Source organism: Neoarius graeffei, chromosome 17 (assembly GCF_027579695.1).
Source record: "Neoarius graeffei isolate fNeoGra1 chromosome 17, fNeoGra1.pri, whole genome shotgun sequence".
Lineage (NCBI taxonomy): Eukaryota > Metazoa > Chordata > Actinopteri > Siluriformes > Ariidae > Neoarius > Neoarius graeffei.
The window spans coordinates 40,830,856-40,848,775 of NC_083585.1; the positions used below are offsets into that span (position 1 = coordinate 40,830,856).

The window sequence follows — 17,920 nt, forward strand, 5'->3', positions numbered from 1 at the left end:
CCACATCATTTGAATCCACATCATGTATATGCTCTTATTTAGTCCCTAAGCTTTTCTCAGTCACGATGAAGCAGATAGTCCAACGTTAAGCAGCTGCTAATGCAGGTTTAGCTGGGTTGAATGTCAGGTCATAGATTTCATCGACTCACACCAGAGGTCACACGGATGTCGGTGTGTGTCTATGTGAGTGCCAAGTAAGGTCAGAGAGGTGATGTAAGTCCAGGGCTTGATGCCAGAGTAGTTTAGATCAACGATAGTGCTGAGTGGCACCCAGGGCTGGCCAGAGGGCAGCGAGCACTGGTGGGGTGACACCAGGCTGCTGGAGGGCAAGCCAGCCCTTTAAATGTCATACAGACTAGCCAAACACTGGGGATTCCACCGAAATGGCACTAGAAACTCTGGAAACTGGACCGGATGAGTGTGTAGGTGTGTGTATTTGCATCTTTCTGTGTGGTCATTTGAGGGTTGCTGTCATTTTAAATAATTTATATGTATATTACAGGCATTATGTTGAGATCATTTTGAAAAAAAGGTCATTTTCTGATGTCACATGTGCACTTGTCATTTAAACCATGTAAAGGGGTTTTGAGTGTCTGTTTCTATAAATATTGTTTGCATTCCACATAACATAAAATAAAAAAGTAATGAAATATAATATAAATTTTCATATAAATTTTGCAGTAGTCTTGCTCCACAAGAGATTGGTTGTGTCAGTTGGGCATTTTGAAATATTCAGCAAAACATAAGGGTTGTGACTTGATCAGCTAATCCGTCTCTTCATCCTTCTTGTCTTCCACCTCCTCGTCCGTTCAGCCCCTCTGCGGGAGATCTGGGTCTGACATAGCCTCGGCCGATCCGATCGCAGCCTGCATTAGAGGTGGCGACGTGTGCAGAACAGGATGGCGGCCATGCCGTTCGTCAGTGAGGGAAAATGCGTTAGTGTGGAGTGGGACTTCCTGCAAGGACTCCTCGCCAAACCGCCCACCCTGCCCTGGTGAGACTGCTTGTCTTATATTCATTCATCATGCACGTGTAGAAATCATGAGTATGCATTTATAAACATATTTATATAGTTTCTCATCACTGTTATAGATCTGTTTTTATGTCCAATAAACATGAATGGAAAATTTACATTCACAAAAATGACAGCTAATCCGATAAATGCTCTTTCAAAAAGTGTGTACAGAAACTGCGACGACACCAAGAAAGGTATGGAATCAATTTTGTGCCAAAATGTTCATACAATACTTTTGAAATATCAAACAAAAATGACAAATCAAAATACAAAAAAAAAGTCAATTTTTTTAGACTGGCAAACAAATTATTCGTGTAATCGTGCAAAATATCATTCTATTACTCTTCAGAAGCCTTTTATTTTTGTTCCGCGTCTTTCTCAGTTTTGTTTGACGTAATTTATTTTGGTTGCGATTCCAGCTTTCTCGTTTGCGCTCCTTGACTTTTTGCTTGCAGTTTTGGCACAAACTTCACGTGTGGGTGGGCTGTCCAGGAGTGCATTCCCATTGGCTAACTTGTGTTTGACTGACAGCTACGCTCAGCCATTCCCCCGGAGGCTGTTGCGGCCATTTCCTACTCGGATTTTGTACTACTGCAACACATTTGTCCCGTACTTACACTTTGTTGAATTAATTCAATATTATAGTCGCCACTGAAGTCCACTCGATCCTTGTTTACCGTCAATGGATCGGTCACTCGTCAAACAGTCCGCCAGAATCCGGGTAGGGAATGGCTGAGCATAGCTGTCAGTCAAACACAAGTTACCCAATAGGAATGCATTCCTGGACAGCCCACCCACACGTGAAGTTTGTGCCAAAACTGCAAGCAAAAAGTCAAGGAGCGCAAACGAGAAAGCTGGAATCGCAACCAAAATAAATTACGTCAAACAAAACTGAGAAAGACGCGGAACAAAAATAAAAGGTTTCTGAAGAGTAATAGACTGATATTTTGCACGATTACACGAATAATTTGTTTGCCAGTCTAAAAAAATTGACTTTTTTTTGTATTTTGATTTGTCGTTTTTGTTTGATATTTCAAAAGTATTGTATGAACATTTTGGCACAAAATTGATTCCATAAGGTAGTCACAATTAATTAGACTTTTCAAAATGTTTTACAACAAAGAGACACAAAATTGGTTAAAGGGAAATGAGATGCTGTAAAAAAAAAAAAGAGAGGTTTTTTTTTCTCCAAAATAAATCTGATCTCACAAAGTTGTACGTGAAAGGTCAAAGGAAATCTCATTGGATTTCCTTCAGTTTAATACAAATTAAATACAAAACTCTTCTCCTCTTTATACCGTGTAACTTTTTAAGAACACTGTGTCATGTGAATTGTTGTAAATTTAAAAGCCTGAATTTTTATCAGTCCATAGATTTTAATTAGATGAAGAACAAAATTAGCACATCATCCAAACTCGACTGACCATAACAAGGAATTTTGATTAAAATGCTTCTTTTATTTGAAAAGAAAAAAATACAGAAACTAAATTTCAACACAACATGCACACAAACCCATAATCAGGCTTTACAACCGGTCCTCAAGGATAAGTTACTTACACACCCACACAGCTCACAACATACCACAGTCACGCTGAAATGTAATAGAATCCATGCATGGATAAACATCCATGTTTGGCTCTATTAGTGAAACATTAAAGAAATTTCCAGAGGAATTATTAACGTCGCCTTGTCTGTACGTAGGTGGATATAAAACTCAGCAGAATCAATGATGCCGTATTGATTGTGCCTCTCCAGAGACATTCTGGTGTAATAACGAGATGTTTTAAAGGGCTCTTTCACACAGGACACGTCTGTTTTACAGGCTGTGAGAGAACACAGCACAACTGTTACTAGTAAACAGACAGAAGGTTCAAGAGATTCATGTACAGATTAATAGACACGCATTCTCACTCACACACAGGCGCGCACACGACTTAAAGTCAATATGAAATTACCTTTTTTTACCTTGTAAATTCTTCGATTTGGTCTAATGTTCACAACTGATCAGTGTCGCTCTCATAAAAAACTACATTTTGACAGATTCATTCATCAAAATGCAACGACTTCTATACTCACCTCTACACAGCTTCTCATCTCATCTCATTATCTCTAGCCGCTTTATCCTGTTCTACAGGGTCGCAGGCAAGCTGGAGCCTATCCCAGCTGACTATGGGCGAAAGGCAGGGTACACCCTGGACAAGTCGCCAGGTCATCACAGGACTGACACATAGACACAGACAACCATTCACACTCACATTCACACCTACGGTCAATTTAGAGTCACCAGTTAACCTAACCTGCATGTCTTTGGACTGTGGGGGAAACCGGAGCACCCGGAGGAAACCCACACAGACACGGAGAGAACATGCAAACTCCGCACAGAAAGGCCCTCGCCGGCCACGGGGCTCGAACCCAGACCTTCTTGCTGTGAGGCGACAGTGCTAACCACTACACCACCGTGCCGCCCCCAGTCAAACCCTGATGATTAAAACAAACATCCAACCTACCGGTAACATTCCTTCCTGCCTGAAGATCCTGTTGCACTCATCATGTTATGGAAAATATGTTATTTCTGTTAGATTATTTTGAATCGCACGTATGGTGTAGCTTAGCTACTAGCCACTATTTACAAATGAGGCTTTTTTTATGGCTCATTTATTTGCCATTTTTTTCTCAATGTGCATGCTGTGACACGCGCACACACACACACACACACACACACACACACACACACACACACACACACACACACACACACACACACACACACTTCTTTTCTCTTTGAATTCCTCCCCTTTCTCTTTGCTGTTACATATCTACAGCCCCCCAGAATGAGAATCAATGTCACAGACATGGGGTGTGTGTGAGGGGGGCATGTCAGCTCTTTCTTCCAGCACAGACACAAATTGTGGAGTCGCCGCGACAACATAATTCCCCCCACTCAGGCCCCACTGAGGGCAGGTCGATACCCAATCAGAGTGACAGGCTACCTGGCCTACCTCTCAGATGCTCCTTCTTCTCCATTGATCCCTCAATCAAGACTTGAGGCTCGCTACCCAGGAGGGAGGCTGTGAAAGGAGCTCAATGTCTGTATTCTTTCAGAGAATTAACCCCACAGAACTGATCCAAGACCAGACTTTCTGCAGCCTCTTGGTTTAATATCACTAAGCAATAACTGACTAGACTGATCTCAGGTTAGTGCAGGGTTGGAACAAGTCTCAGCTAATGGAAACAGGCAGTGAACAGGCTGATCGCTCTCTCGCTGACACTGTAGGTTAGCTCTGCTTTCTCAGCCTCCATCCCCTGACCTGCTCCTGAGTGCATTCGGAGAGAGGAATTGGAGTGGTCTGATTTCAAATCACTCTCAAAACAGAAGGCTGCAACAGCTGGGTAGCAGGAGAGGTGTACATTTTGATAGCACCTTCATGAGGGTTTTTTTTTTCCTTTGGTTGTTATTGTTGTCATTGATCTCTCTGCGTGATCCTTGAGTCATTTAGAAATAAATCCAAAAATTTATCCAAGCAACAGGCTTCCCAGACATCTAGTAAACCTAAATGGGAAATATGCAATCTAGTATTCGAGACATGTGGAAAATACAAGGTGTTTCAAAACTACGTAGTCTAGGCAAATGAAACTGAACAGGCTTAATGTTGAGCAATATAAGATCTATTCCTCAAATTTGAATGAAAAATTCAAAGGTATGTGAATTCTATGAACGATTTCACAAATTTTCAATATTAGTGAACCCTCTCGATCGTCTGTTCCAATGCTGGTGGTCGTCCAGATCCTTGTGCCCTGCACAGACAGCCTTCCTCTTTGAACATTTTGTGCCGTGTCCAAATCTGCATTGCAGTTGGTACATTTTTAGAGAATTCTTTCATAAATGCACGCTGCACAGTCTTGTTCGACTGTGTTCGAGCATACTCTAACACACAAAACGCCTTTTCTTTTCCAGTGAATGGCATTTCTATACCTAAAAAGATAAAAACAAAAAACATTGAACATAAATTTTTGACCTGTTTCCACACATGCTGTTAAAATTTGAGGTCAATTGAGCGAGAATTGGCAAAGTTTTTAGACTGTGAAATGATATCAAACTTTATGAAACACCCTGTATAATTGCAAAAAGGATTAAATTTCCTTTCTTTAAGAATTATTCATTTTTGAATAGTATAACTCAGCTAACAGAGAACATTATTAGTTAAGTAGATTAACAAGAAAGTTAGATTGTAACATAATATTGTAAAATAATGTTTTAAAAATTCCCCAATAGTGGTTTGTTTCATAATATTCTCAGATTATTGGTCATGGAGTGTCTCTAATCAGACAAGAAAACCTACGTTTTTGCCGTAAGCATTGCAGGAAATTTATCAGTACTCTGAAAAACCAGATAGAGATCACGTGTTTTTAAGACTCAAATGTTCCTAGCGCTATGTTGTTCAGAGAATTTTACCAGCTGGATAGTCCAACATATTTTCACATTAACACTCATTAGCTGGGAAAGTCTAAAATATATATGGCAAATATATATATATATATATATATATATATATATATATATATATATACATACAACCCCGATTCCAAAAAAGTTGGGACAAAGTACAAATTGTAAATAAAAATGGAATGCAATAATTTACAAATCTCAAAAACTGATATTGTATTCACAATAGAACATAGACAACATATCAAATGTCGAAAGTGAGACATTTTGAAATTTCATGCCAAATATTGGCTCATTTGAAATTTCATGACAGCAACACATCTCAAAAAAGTTGGGACAGGGGCAATAAGAGGCTGGAAAAGTTCAAGGTACAAAAAAGGAACAGCTGGAGGACCAAATTGCAACTCATTAGGTCAATTGGCAATAGGTCATTAACATGACTGGGTATAAAAAGAGCATCTTGGAGTGGCAGCGGCTCTCAGAAGTAAAGATGGGAAGAGGATCACCAATCCCCCCAATTCTGCACCGACAAATAGTGGAGCAATATCAGAAAGGAGTTCGACAGTGTAAACTTGCAAAGAGTTTGAACATATCATCATCTACAGTGCATAATATCATCAAAAGATTCAGAGAATCTGGAAGAATCTCTGTGCGTAAGGGTCAAGGCCGGAAAACCATACTGGGTGCCCGTGATCTTCGGGCCCTTAGACGGCACTGCATTACATACAGGCATGCTTCTGTATTGGAAATCACAAAATGGGCTCAGGAATATTTCCAGAGAACATTATCTGTGAACACAATTCACCGTGCCATCCGCCGTTGCCAGCTAAAACTCTATAGTTCAAAGAAGAAGCCGTATCTAAACATGATCCAGAAGCGCAGATGTCTTCTCTGGGCCAAGGCTCATTTAAAATGGACTGTGGCAAAGTGGAAAACTGTTCTGTGGTCAGACGAATCAAAATTTGAAGTTCTTTATGGAAATCAGGGACGCCGTGTCATTCGGACTAAAGAGGAGAAGGACGACCCAAGTTGTTATCAGCGCTCAGTTCAGAAGCCTGCATCTCTGATGGTATGGGCTTGCATTAGTGCGTGTGGCATGGGCAGCTTACACATCTGGAAAGACACCATCAATGCTGAAAGGTATATCCAGGTTCTAGAGCAACATATGCTCCCATCCAGATGACGTCTCTTTCAGGGAAGACCTTGCATTTTCCAACATGACAATGCCAAACCACATACTGCATCAATTACAGCATCATGGCTGTGTAGAAGAAGGGTCCGGGTACTGAACTGGCCAGCCTGCAGTCCAGATCTTTCACCCATAGAAAACATTTGGTGCATCATAAAACGGAAGATACGACAAAAAAGACCTAAGACAGTTGAGCAACTAGAATCCTACATTAGACAAGAATGGGTTAACATTCCTATCCCTAAACTTGAGCAACTTGTCTCCTCAGTCCCCAGACGTTTACAGACTGTTGTAAAGAGAAAAGGGGATGTCTCACAGTGGTAAACATGGCCTTGTCCCAACTTTTTTGAGATGTGGTGTTGTCATGAAATTTAAAATCACCTAATTTTTCTCTTTAAATGATACATTTTCTCAGTTTAAACATTTGATATGTCATCTATGTTCTATTCTGAATAAAATATGGAATTTTGAAACTTCCACATCATTGCATTCCGTTTTGATTTACAACAATTTGTACTTTGTCCCAACTTTTTTGGAATCGGGGTTGTGTGTATATATATATATATATATATATATATATATATATATATATATATATATATATATACTGTATATATATATATATATATATATATATATATGTATGGGTTTCAGCATCAGTTTGTTTGTTTGTTTGTTTGTTTGTTTGTTTACAACTTATACAATCCATTAAATCCGAGCTGGGGGAGAAGATATGAACCACATTAATTTAATCTTAAATAGCATCTAAATCCTGCAAACATCACAACTAATATTTATTACATTTTGATTAAATCTTCGAAAATGTCCTGGAAAGTCCTGAGTGTAAAACAGTCACTGTAAAGTAACTGACCCTCCCACATGGCACATTTCACACTGAAATCTTTTCCTTTTAGATAAATAACCAGGTGGATGTGAATAGACTAACTATACTGGATTCATTTAGAAAAGTTCTTTTATTCTTTTTAAGAGACTAAATCAAAAAATCTGCTAACATTTGTCTTAGAAATATGATTGTATGATCTCATCCTTCTACCCACAGATATAACAAACTAATCATATCCTTTCCCTCACTTTTGTCCACCCTTCTCATCCTCTCAGTTTACAAAACCTGCGGAAGGAGAAGTCCCGAAATGCGGCTCGCTCTCGTCGTGGTAAAGAAAACTTTGAGTTTTTCGAGCTGGCCAAAATGCTGCCTCTCCCCGGCGCCATCACCAGCCAGCTAGACAAGGCCTCAGTCATCCGCCTGACAATCAGCTACCTGCACATGAGGCATTTTGCCAGTCAGGGTGACCCGCCCTGGAGCCCCCTGCTGGAGGGGGACAATAACTGCAACAAGGGTGAGCACTGACTGCAACTCACAACTTTGTTTTTCACGATTAGAACATTTTTTTGAAATGTAAAAAAAAATTTTTTGACAATAATCCAAAAACATGCTTTGAAGTATTAAGCATTGTATTTTTTCAGTATTATAAATGATTTAAATGCCTTTTTATAACAATTTATAACAAGTATTACTACAAAGGCATATTGAAATCAGCTGATCGTTTTGTTTTATGATGTAAGAACACTTGCTAATCACATGTTCAATCCAGACTTTCCTGTGAGATTTTCAGCTTCATTTACTATAAATTTAATCTGACTTCATTGTTCAAAGACTACTAACTACATCCAAGCTCAATCCTTAATCTCATTTGATACAAGCTAGAAATAGCAGAAGTATTTATCTGTAACTCTAAAAGTTAAAATGGTTAACTGTCATTTTGGCTTTTTTTAATATATCTATATATATTTTTAAACCAGCTCAAATTAGATTAACTCACTGGCAGGAAATGCTGTTTTTTCAACACAGACCTGCTCAAACCACCTGAAGTCATGTTCAGACGCATTTCATCCACTGGCATCTATGTAGCTGATTTCGCTGTCAGTCTGAAACTCCATCATCCATCCATCATCCTCAGTGGTCAGAACCTGGCTATGAGCCATTTTTGAACTATCTTAAAGAATTTATTTTGTCTTTCATCATTTATCCTTATTTTGGTTTGTGAAAAGAGTGAAGGGTAATGAATCATTTCTGTGTGCTGGCTGGCATTAACTAGGAGAAGAAGGAACTGTGAGGACTACTTTCAGTAAAATATATACATTTAATGCAGATATTTGCATACTCTTGAAAAAAAATCTCTCTGGGTGGAACAGTGTCGGAAAATGGAGTGAGATGTAAATATTTCAGTGGAATTATTAGAGCAAAATACAAACAGAATTTCATAATATCTACTTTGAAATTGTGATGTGTATGAGGCCCTTATTGACAATGGCATCAATCAGAGAGCCATTCTCATACAAGAGCGCTATTAACAGCGGAGGTGGCTGAGAGCAAGCTCCAGCCAAACTCAATTCTAACATGACAGTGGCAGGCTGTCGATGAATACAAATGCGTTATTAATTTAAATTATGAATTTAAATGGAATAAGCTATTATTGTCTTATAGGTCGCCTGTGTATGTCACTGGGGATACTTTCATTTTAAAAATTGCAGAGAATGTAGAGTGGGGAAATGGAGTTCACACACACACACACACACACACACACACACACACACACACACACACACACAGACAGAGTAAGAAAAGTAATTGAGATTGCGCCACAGGAGTAATCACTTGCAGTCATGCAGAGCTAAATACGGCTCATCTGAAATAATGCATTTACTGCTTCACTCGCAACTTTAGATGGCAGAAAAATATATATCTAACTCCATTTTTTTGGGGGGGAACAAAAACTACAGTCACCTTCATGTGGTGAGGTTGTTTTTGTGTTTGAAGACTCATTTTTGAGACCATTTGGCATCATGGGCCCAACCGATTCAACTTATTGTTCATTTCATGCTCTGTAAAGCTCATCACAAATGTGATTTGAACAATAGATCTAAGAGCCAATTAGCCGCTTCCTGTGGGCGGATATTTCTCAGAGCCGACTGAGCCGGACAAAAGAGGGAGAGTCCTTGCTGAAGCTTGTTAACAAGTGGCCGGACCAGAGGAGTTTATTTATGTGCACCATCTCGGTTTTACTCTGTGTGTGATCCTCATTATGTCTGCCGCATTAAAGTGCTACACAGCTGCTACAATAGCCAGGCATTGCCATCTCTCCGTGCCTCTCTTACTCACATACGTCACATCTATGCAAACAAGATGACTGGAGAGAAAGAGACAGCACTCCAAAGGAGGAGGAAATTATCTGTGCAATTTGTAATTACGGACATTAACTATGTAACGAGCAGAGCATAATTACAAGGGTTGCTTAATTGCTATTATTACAGAGGTGTAACAGCTTAGCTACAATTAGTAGTGCACTTGCATGGATGTGTATTCCAGTGTTTGTGAAAGAGGGAAATCCAACAGAGTGTGTGTGTGTGTGTGTGTGTGTGTGTGTGTGTGTGTGTGTGTGTGTGTGTGTGTGTAGACAATTGCTGAAAAACACAAAGTAAGCTAACAGTGGTGGCTCACTTATCCTCATTATCACATACCTATCAACACTTGAGCTCACAGAAACAGAAAGCCAAAACCAGGACCACATGTCCTCAGTCACTATTAGAGCATGCTGCGTATCATGTAGACACAGGGACAGTGGGATGTTTCCAGCACAAAGGGGGCAAAATTTCAACACCAGGCATCCTGTCAGATCAGCATACCACTTGGCCCATTTCACTTATTCAGTTGAGCGAAACAGTAGAATGACTTATTGTTTACTGCCGCAACAGCAAACACATTTTCTCCTGCTGGTGTCTGACTGAAACACAGGCTAATGCATGATCTCTAATTGAACAGATTCAGGGTCGAGCAAAAGCCAATAATTCATCTGTTGAAAAGCTGTAGTCTACAACAGACATGACTATTCTTCTTAAAGCTTACTTACTTACTTATCAATCAAGTTTTTTCCAATTTCTTTGTCCAGTACAGTGTCCATTCAGTAGAGAGCAGCTCACAGAGATGTTTGTAATAATCTTGTACCCAAATTACCATATGATTTTTCTACAGTAAATAATTGTCAGTGCACAGAGTATACTGATAATGATACAGACGTGTCTGTAGAAGCCTGTACCCTATGGCAGACCACATGCAAACCCAGCAAAGTATTTCAGTAGACCCAACTGAGTACTTGGAAAATGACTGGAGCAGAGACGAATAACATATGAAAAAAGTCATCTCTACGAGTTTTCTACACATGAACCAGTGCTGCTTCTGTAGCAGGTCCTGTGCTGTGTTTTTTTGTAAATGATTTATCTGAAGACAGCTCCAGGGCTCGAGACGTTAGGTCAGAAAGGGGAGAGTTTTCACTGACTTTCATTGATATTTCATTTTATTTACTCTCTTGGGTCTGATTAGTGAACTGGCAGCATGGTTGGTTTAAAAGAAGTTGACAACGAAAACAGAATATCTGAAGATTAATGGACAAAAATGTCTCATCTGTGCACGGTGCTAGTCAAAATGGTAAACTGAAGCACCGCTATGAAACAAACCAGTTTATAGCCATAAGCTAATTGTTAAAGGAGAACTGAAGGCAATTTTTTATTATCAAAATTCTATTTATCTCATTAAATATAGGAATGCATTTTGATAGCTATTTTGTCGCTGCTATAGCAAGTTATGAGTGTTTGAAATATGCTATGTAATATATCAGTCCATATGTCAAAGCAGTGGCCGTAAACGAGATTCGCTGAGGCCTGTGCGAGACATCGTAGGATGGAAGTAAAACGTACAGCGGAAATCAAAGTGACCAACATCTGCCAACGTTGTCAAAAGACGCACGCGCCCTCTTTCGAATGCTGACGTAATCAAGCCGGAAGTTTTGTTTGTTTTGATAGCAATCAGGAATGTTTGTAAAAAGTAGGCAGTAATCGTCATTTAAACTTGTTTTTGTGCAATATTTCATTTGGAAAACAATTTTCAAAATGGCGGCACTGACACCTGGCTGATATTTGACGTTTCAAAGTCTCGCACAAGTCTCGTGAAGATCGCACGGATAAGCGACGCCTGCCATGGACCAAACAAACTAAATTCAACATGGCTAAAAACCGAATACGCCGATAAGTATAATATTTAATTGCAATTAGCTGCCAATATGAGTCACGATATAAGGTTACTAAAACTGAAAACGTAATTGAATAACGCGTTAATTACAAAATAAAGCAAGTTTAAAAATGACTTCAGTTCTCCTTTAATGATTAAGAATTAAAAGGTAAATGCCACTGCCTCTCAGTCATGTCAGTTGCTTATGCGGTCTTTGGTAAGCAAGAAGTTTTATGTAACTTGACCTGAACAAATTTTTAGCATATAATTTAACCTTCATGAAAAACTTTGCAAATGTTAAAAGCCCCCAACGTTTCACGTATCCACCCTCTTTGTTTGGTAAACCTGTCTTACTTGGTTTCATTTGCATATTGGATTGTGATAGGCTCTTTTATTTTAAGATGTAATAATCCTTCTGGACAGCACATTATTTTATTATTTTTAACCCTTAAGCAACCAAGTTGGGTCATTTATGACCTCAGGCATATAATTTTGTGTGCAGTTTTTATACATTTGATCCAAAAAAATATTTCCTACCATGAACTTGTCAGTTAACTTGTCCTACAACTGTTTGTAGGTTTTTGCAAGGATCGGCCGAATGGTGCGGCAAGAATAATGAAAATGAAAGAAACATAGGATTTCTTGCAGTAATTCCTTATCAAATTTTGCTTTTATCAACTACTTATCTGTATGTTGTACTTTTGTTGCAGTGAACCATGGCAAATAGACCAAGAATAGCTAGATTTACAGCTGCAGAAGCATTGAGACAGATACTTGAGGCCCAAAGTGATGATGAAAATAGCTCAATTGATGGAGATGATTAATTTTAGTATTAGCATAGCCGATAGAAATAGCATGTTAGCTAGTATTAGCATATAAGTTAGTCACTAGTTTTGATGTTACAAAGATCCCATCAACACTGCAATGGATGTTTTTGCTCATACTTTTCTTTTCATGATACATTTTCAGTCGGTGTTGTTGAATTAAGTAAATGTTCCAGTAAGACATAACAAAGACTGTCTAGATTACGTTGTATTCTTCTTATGCTGTGTCTCTTTACCTTCTTTCTGCATTAAAATTTGCTGTAAACCATACCTATCTCTATTTATATATTTTTATAGTATCTGTCTTGAACACAGGAAGTGGTATATGTACGTAAAACCCAAGAGAAAATAACTAGATATACAGATTCATGTACTGAATATAGCAGGGTCATAAATGACCCCACCCGGTCATATTAGTCATGAAAATAGCTTGGTCGCTTGAAGGTTAAATAATGATGCAACATCTACCCTTTTCTCTAAAGTCTTATGACATTAGTGCTGCAGAGGTGTAAAAACCCCACCCAAGACTGCAGTGAGATAGATGGGGTAGGATTTAAGATATTTAAGATTGATATGGCCTCTACCCCATGCTGTTAAGTGCACTTGGGAACATGCACTCTGTGGTGATGTATTGTGATGTAGTGCATGGATTTGCCGACAGCGTTATAACAAATTGGACACTCCTGATGAATTCGTTTCATTCTCTGACCTCAGTTTGTTAAGTTAAACTCTTTGTTCTGGTGGTCTCTGATACTTGTTAGGCTCTTAATTATTAACCGTGTAATATATAAATGATATTGGATAGTGCAAGAAAACCACTATTAATGTAATGTCAAGTAAGGAAAAGAGGAAGTTGATCATGCACACATCAGTCTGGATTTTGGCCTGGGGTGTTTCTTTACACTTGTATGGTATGAAAGTTAAAATAGACAGATAGCAGAAATGCAGATAAGATTATGAATTATGGTCCCTACAAAATATGTGTTTCCATCACATACAAACATACAGCTCCAGAATAGTTATTGTTCTGTGAACCACTGGAGTAGAGTTTGTGATAGTGAACATTGCTCACTGGTAAAATGCAGGTTTCACAGACTGGCCAATTCTTTAACTCAGCATTTACAGTTCTGCATCTTAATAATTTTTGTTTGTTTGTTTGCTTTCTTTTCTTAATATCATAGGCAGCACAGCACAACCAGCATTTTTGAACATTTCTGCAATCCTTTTATTTTTAGCTAAGTGGTAAGTTAAAAACATAGCAGGTGTGTGAGGGGGAAGCCATGGCTTAATGGTTAGAGAAGCAGCTTTGGGACCAAAAGGTTACCAGTTCAATTCCCTGGACCAGCAGGAATGGCTAAAGTGCCCTTGAGCAAGGCACCTAACCCCCTACTGCTCCCCAGGCTGCTCTGGGTATGTTATATGTTGCTCTGGATAAGAGCATCTGCTAAATGCCTGTAATGTAATATGTGCATCTTGCTTAATAAGGAATAAAACATAACAGGACATGCTAATGGGGTGGTGTGATGTGGCTTGACATGAGTTACTGTTACCACCCCAAAGTTGATTATTTTCCAATAATGGCATGTTCTGCCGTATTGTATCCCAATTATGACACAGGCATTATGCCAACATTAGCATTTTTTAATGATTGTATAATGACATCACACTTTTTATCCATTTGTAGTTACAACTTAAAGTTACAACTCTACCTGCGACTCTTATGAAGTGCTGAGATTAGAAACTCATTCAAAAAAAAGCTAAACAAACAGAAAACATCACCATAGCACAGGTTTATATGTTTTAATGTGTTTATGTGGGGTGTCTGCCATACAAGTCTCTGTGCAAGTTGTTACATCCGGAGATGACTTTGTTAGGAGAACCTGTGCACCTGCTCTTTCATACAATTCCTGCAACCAAGACCAGGAAAAAGACCAGGAGATGTTTTATAATCTTCACATGTCCAGTTTAACTGTGTCTGTGCCCAGTGCAACATCAGATTGTCGTTCTTGGCAGACAGGAGTGGAACCCGATGTGGTCTCCTGCTGTTATAGCCCACCCAGTTCAAGGTTCAGTGTGTTGTGCATTCTGACATGCTTTTCTGCTTACCATGGTTGTAAAGAGTGATTATATGAGTTAACAAAGCGCTCCTGTCAACTTGTACCAATCTGACCATTCTCCTCTGATCTCTTGATCTCTCTCATCACAAGGCAGAATTACTGCTGTTTTTATTTATTGCTTGATTTACTTGCTTGCATGCATGCATGTATGTATGTATGTATGTATGTATGTATGTATGTATAATTCTGATGAACTTTAGAGAAAGTCCCAGGAAATCAGCAGTTTCTGATCTACTCAAACCAGCCCCTCTAACACCAAAACCATGCCATGGTCAAAGTCACCAAGGTCACATATTTGATGTGAATATTAACCAAAGCTTTTGATCTGTATCTGCATGAATTTATGCATTGCACTGCTGCCACATGATTGAATATTCCGTGACTGGATAATTGCATGGATGCGCAGGTGTACAGGTGTTCCTATTAAAGTGGCCGCTGAGTGTAGCGCCTGTGATAAAATGCAGCAATCCAATGGCGATCGGATGTCATGTCATCTCATCTCATTATCTCTAGCCGCTTTATCCTGTTCTACAGGGTCGCAGGCAAGCTGGAGCCTATCCCAGCTGACTACGGGTGAAAGGCGGGGTACACCCTGGACAAGTCGCCAGGTCATCACAGGGCTGACACATAGACACAGACAACCATTCACACTCACATTCACACCTACGGTCAATTTAGAGTCACCAGTTAACCTAACCTGCATGTCTTTGGACTGTGGGGGAAACCAGAGCACCCGGAGGAAACCCACGCGGACACCATGCAAACTCCGCACAGAAAGGCCCTCGCCGGCCCCGGGGCTTGAACCCAGGACCTTCTTGCTGTGAGGCGACAGCGCTAACCACTACACCACCGTGCCGCCCCGCGATCGGATGTGTATTTTAATATTCTAAACAACATCCTACGCAATAACAAACAGCTCCAGTCACAGACATGTTTGTTGTGTTCCTGTTTGTGTTACAAGTTGTGTTACTTGTTAATATATATTGTGATCATGGTTCCTACAGTACAGCGCAAATGCAAATTAGAAACTCTTCTAGCAACTGTGTAGTTCTTCAGAACTCTTTTCCTTTTTAAACGGTTCGAGGCTATTGACAGAAATTTACCTTTTCAATGATTTTGAGCTGTAGTAATTTTGAGTGAAGTACTCCTTTAATTTAGGTCATAAGTGTGTAGTTAGACTTTCCTCTTGGTCTGACACAGTGGAAGACGATGACAGAGCGCAGCTGAGAGGGGCCTGAGCGTGATGCATGGCTGTAATTCCACTACAGGAATGTGGAATCGGGTGCAGCATAGCCCCAGTACCCCCCTGGGGGGTGATGTGTGTAGCGGTATCCCCCATCAACCTCATCTCACACACACACACACACACACACACACACACACACACACACAGGCGAGATGGGAGGGGGCCAGAAAGAGTGCAGCAGAGAGGAGGGGGAGACGGGCTGGGGACTGGCTTTTGTCTGCTTCCCACGTTTCAAAGCCAGTCTTGAAAAATGAATAGACAGAAGAAAATCAATTGCATGACCTTCACAGGAAGTGAGAGAAATAGAGAGAGAGAGAAAGAGGGGATAAGTGTGGAAAGATAGTTAAAGATGAGATCAGGGGGACAATAGACGAGGACGATAAGGGGGAAAATATTGTCTAAGATGTATAGAATCCTGTTTGTTGATTTTACTTTACACATACGTTCATGTGGATCTATCTATCTATCTATCTCTCTCTCTCTCTCTCTCTCTCTATATATATATATATATATATATATATATATATATAATCTCCATCCATCCATTATCCATAACCGCTTATCCTGTTCAGGGTAGCGGGCAAGCTAGAGCCTATCCCAGCTGACTATGGGCGAGAGGCGGGGTACACCCTGGACAAGTCACCAGGTTATTGCAGGGCTGACACATAGAGACAAACAACCATTCACACTCACATTCACATTTATGCTCAATTTAGAGCCACCAGTTAGCCTAACCTGCATGTCTTTGGACTGTGGGGGAAACCGGAGCACCCAGAGGAAACCCACGCGGACACGGGGAGAACATGCAAACTCCGCACAGAAAGGCCCTCGTCGGCCACGGGGCTCGAACCCGGACCTTCTTGCTGTGAGGCGACAGTGCTAACACCACCATGCTGCCCATATATATTCAGCATCTCTGCTCTCAAGTACCTAAAATTGTTTATCCAATAAAGTCCCAAACAAGTATAATCTTATCATCTGAATTTCTATAAACTGTATTTTCTACACTGCTCTGATTCGCTGAAAACACAGTTGTCAGGTTGTGTGTGCTGGTGTCACGCTTGTATATAGCATGTAAACCATAGAATTGGATAGAATTCATAGAAAATTGCATTGTTTATTTATTGGCGTGGCCACAAGTTAAACACCACACTTTGGTATAAATGAACCAAAATAATATAAACAGATAAAAGAAAAAAATGGTCCATTTAGAGTGGAAAGAGTGAAACTCATTTCTCAACAGGGTCTTTACTTTCATTTCTGTTCAGTCAGAGTATTTGTGTGCATCACATGCAATGCTTTGAAAATGTGGTAGTAAAAAAGCATCAAAAATAATCTGCTTGTCATTTTCAAGTCACGGCTGATCACATGGTTGGAGGATGTGCCTCCAACCTTTCCTCATCCTCCTTTAAATCTGCCTCAATCTTTAGTTTAGTCTCTCTACTGTTTCTCCATTATATAGCAGTTAACAACTTTGTCATTTGTCTATTGATATCTGATAGTAGCCTTCTGCTGGCTGGTAACCTGTGGCTTTTCTTCACAAAGGAAACTATGAATAACATTAACTTCTTCAACCAGATCACATGCAGTATGTATACAAATATGAAGTTGATTTCAAACAAATGGAGTTGTAAGGAAAGACAGCTTGTTCTGACCCTTGCAACTTTGGAGTAATTTTCACACGTGCATGAAATATTATAAATGTATGCTTGGGCTTAGGGCCAGGATTAGCAGTAATAACATAATTTGTATGACGTTTTACATAAACCCATCATATTGCCTTGAAATCAGAAAGGATACAATGGGCTGTCTTTTTTTTTCTTCTACAGTTCGTTGTATATACGAAATTACATTTGGACTATTTTCTTATTCTGTCACAGTGAAAGAAAAATTGGAAATGGAAAAAAAAACACTAACAGAAAAAAAACCCCTCATTAATATTTCTCTTGAGCAGGTCAAAGGTCTGTTACTGATTTTCAGTTGTATCCTTTTTATTCCCAAA

General features: G+C 39.5%; 1 protein-coding gene across 1 annotated transcript in view; it reads left to right on the top strand.

Annotated features, from left to right (window-relative positions):
- The first annotated feature begins 899 nt into the window (after window positions 1-899).
- The window catches only part of npas1 (neuronal PAS domain protein 1), a 54,010-nt gene continuing 36,989 nt past the window's right edge, over window positions 900-17,920 (top strand). The window contains exons 1-2 of the mRNA XM_060898136.1: window positions 900-994; window positions 7,768-8,006. Coding sequence (XP_060754119.1) covers window positions 900-994; window positions 7,768-8,006 — 334 coding nt within the window. The remainder of the gene's footprint in view (window positions 995-7,767; window positions 8,007-17,920) is intronic.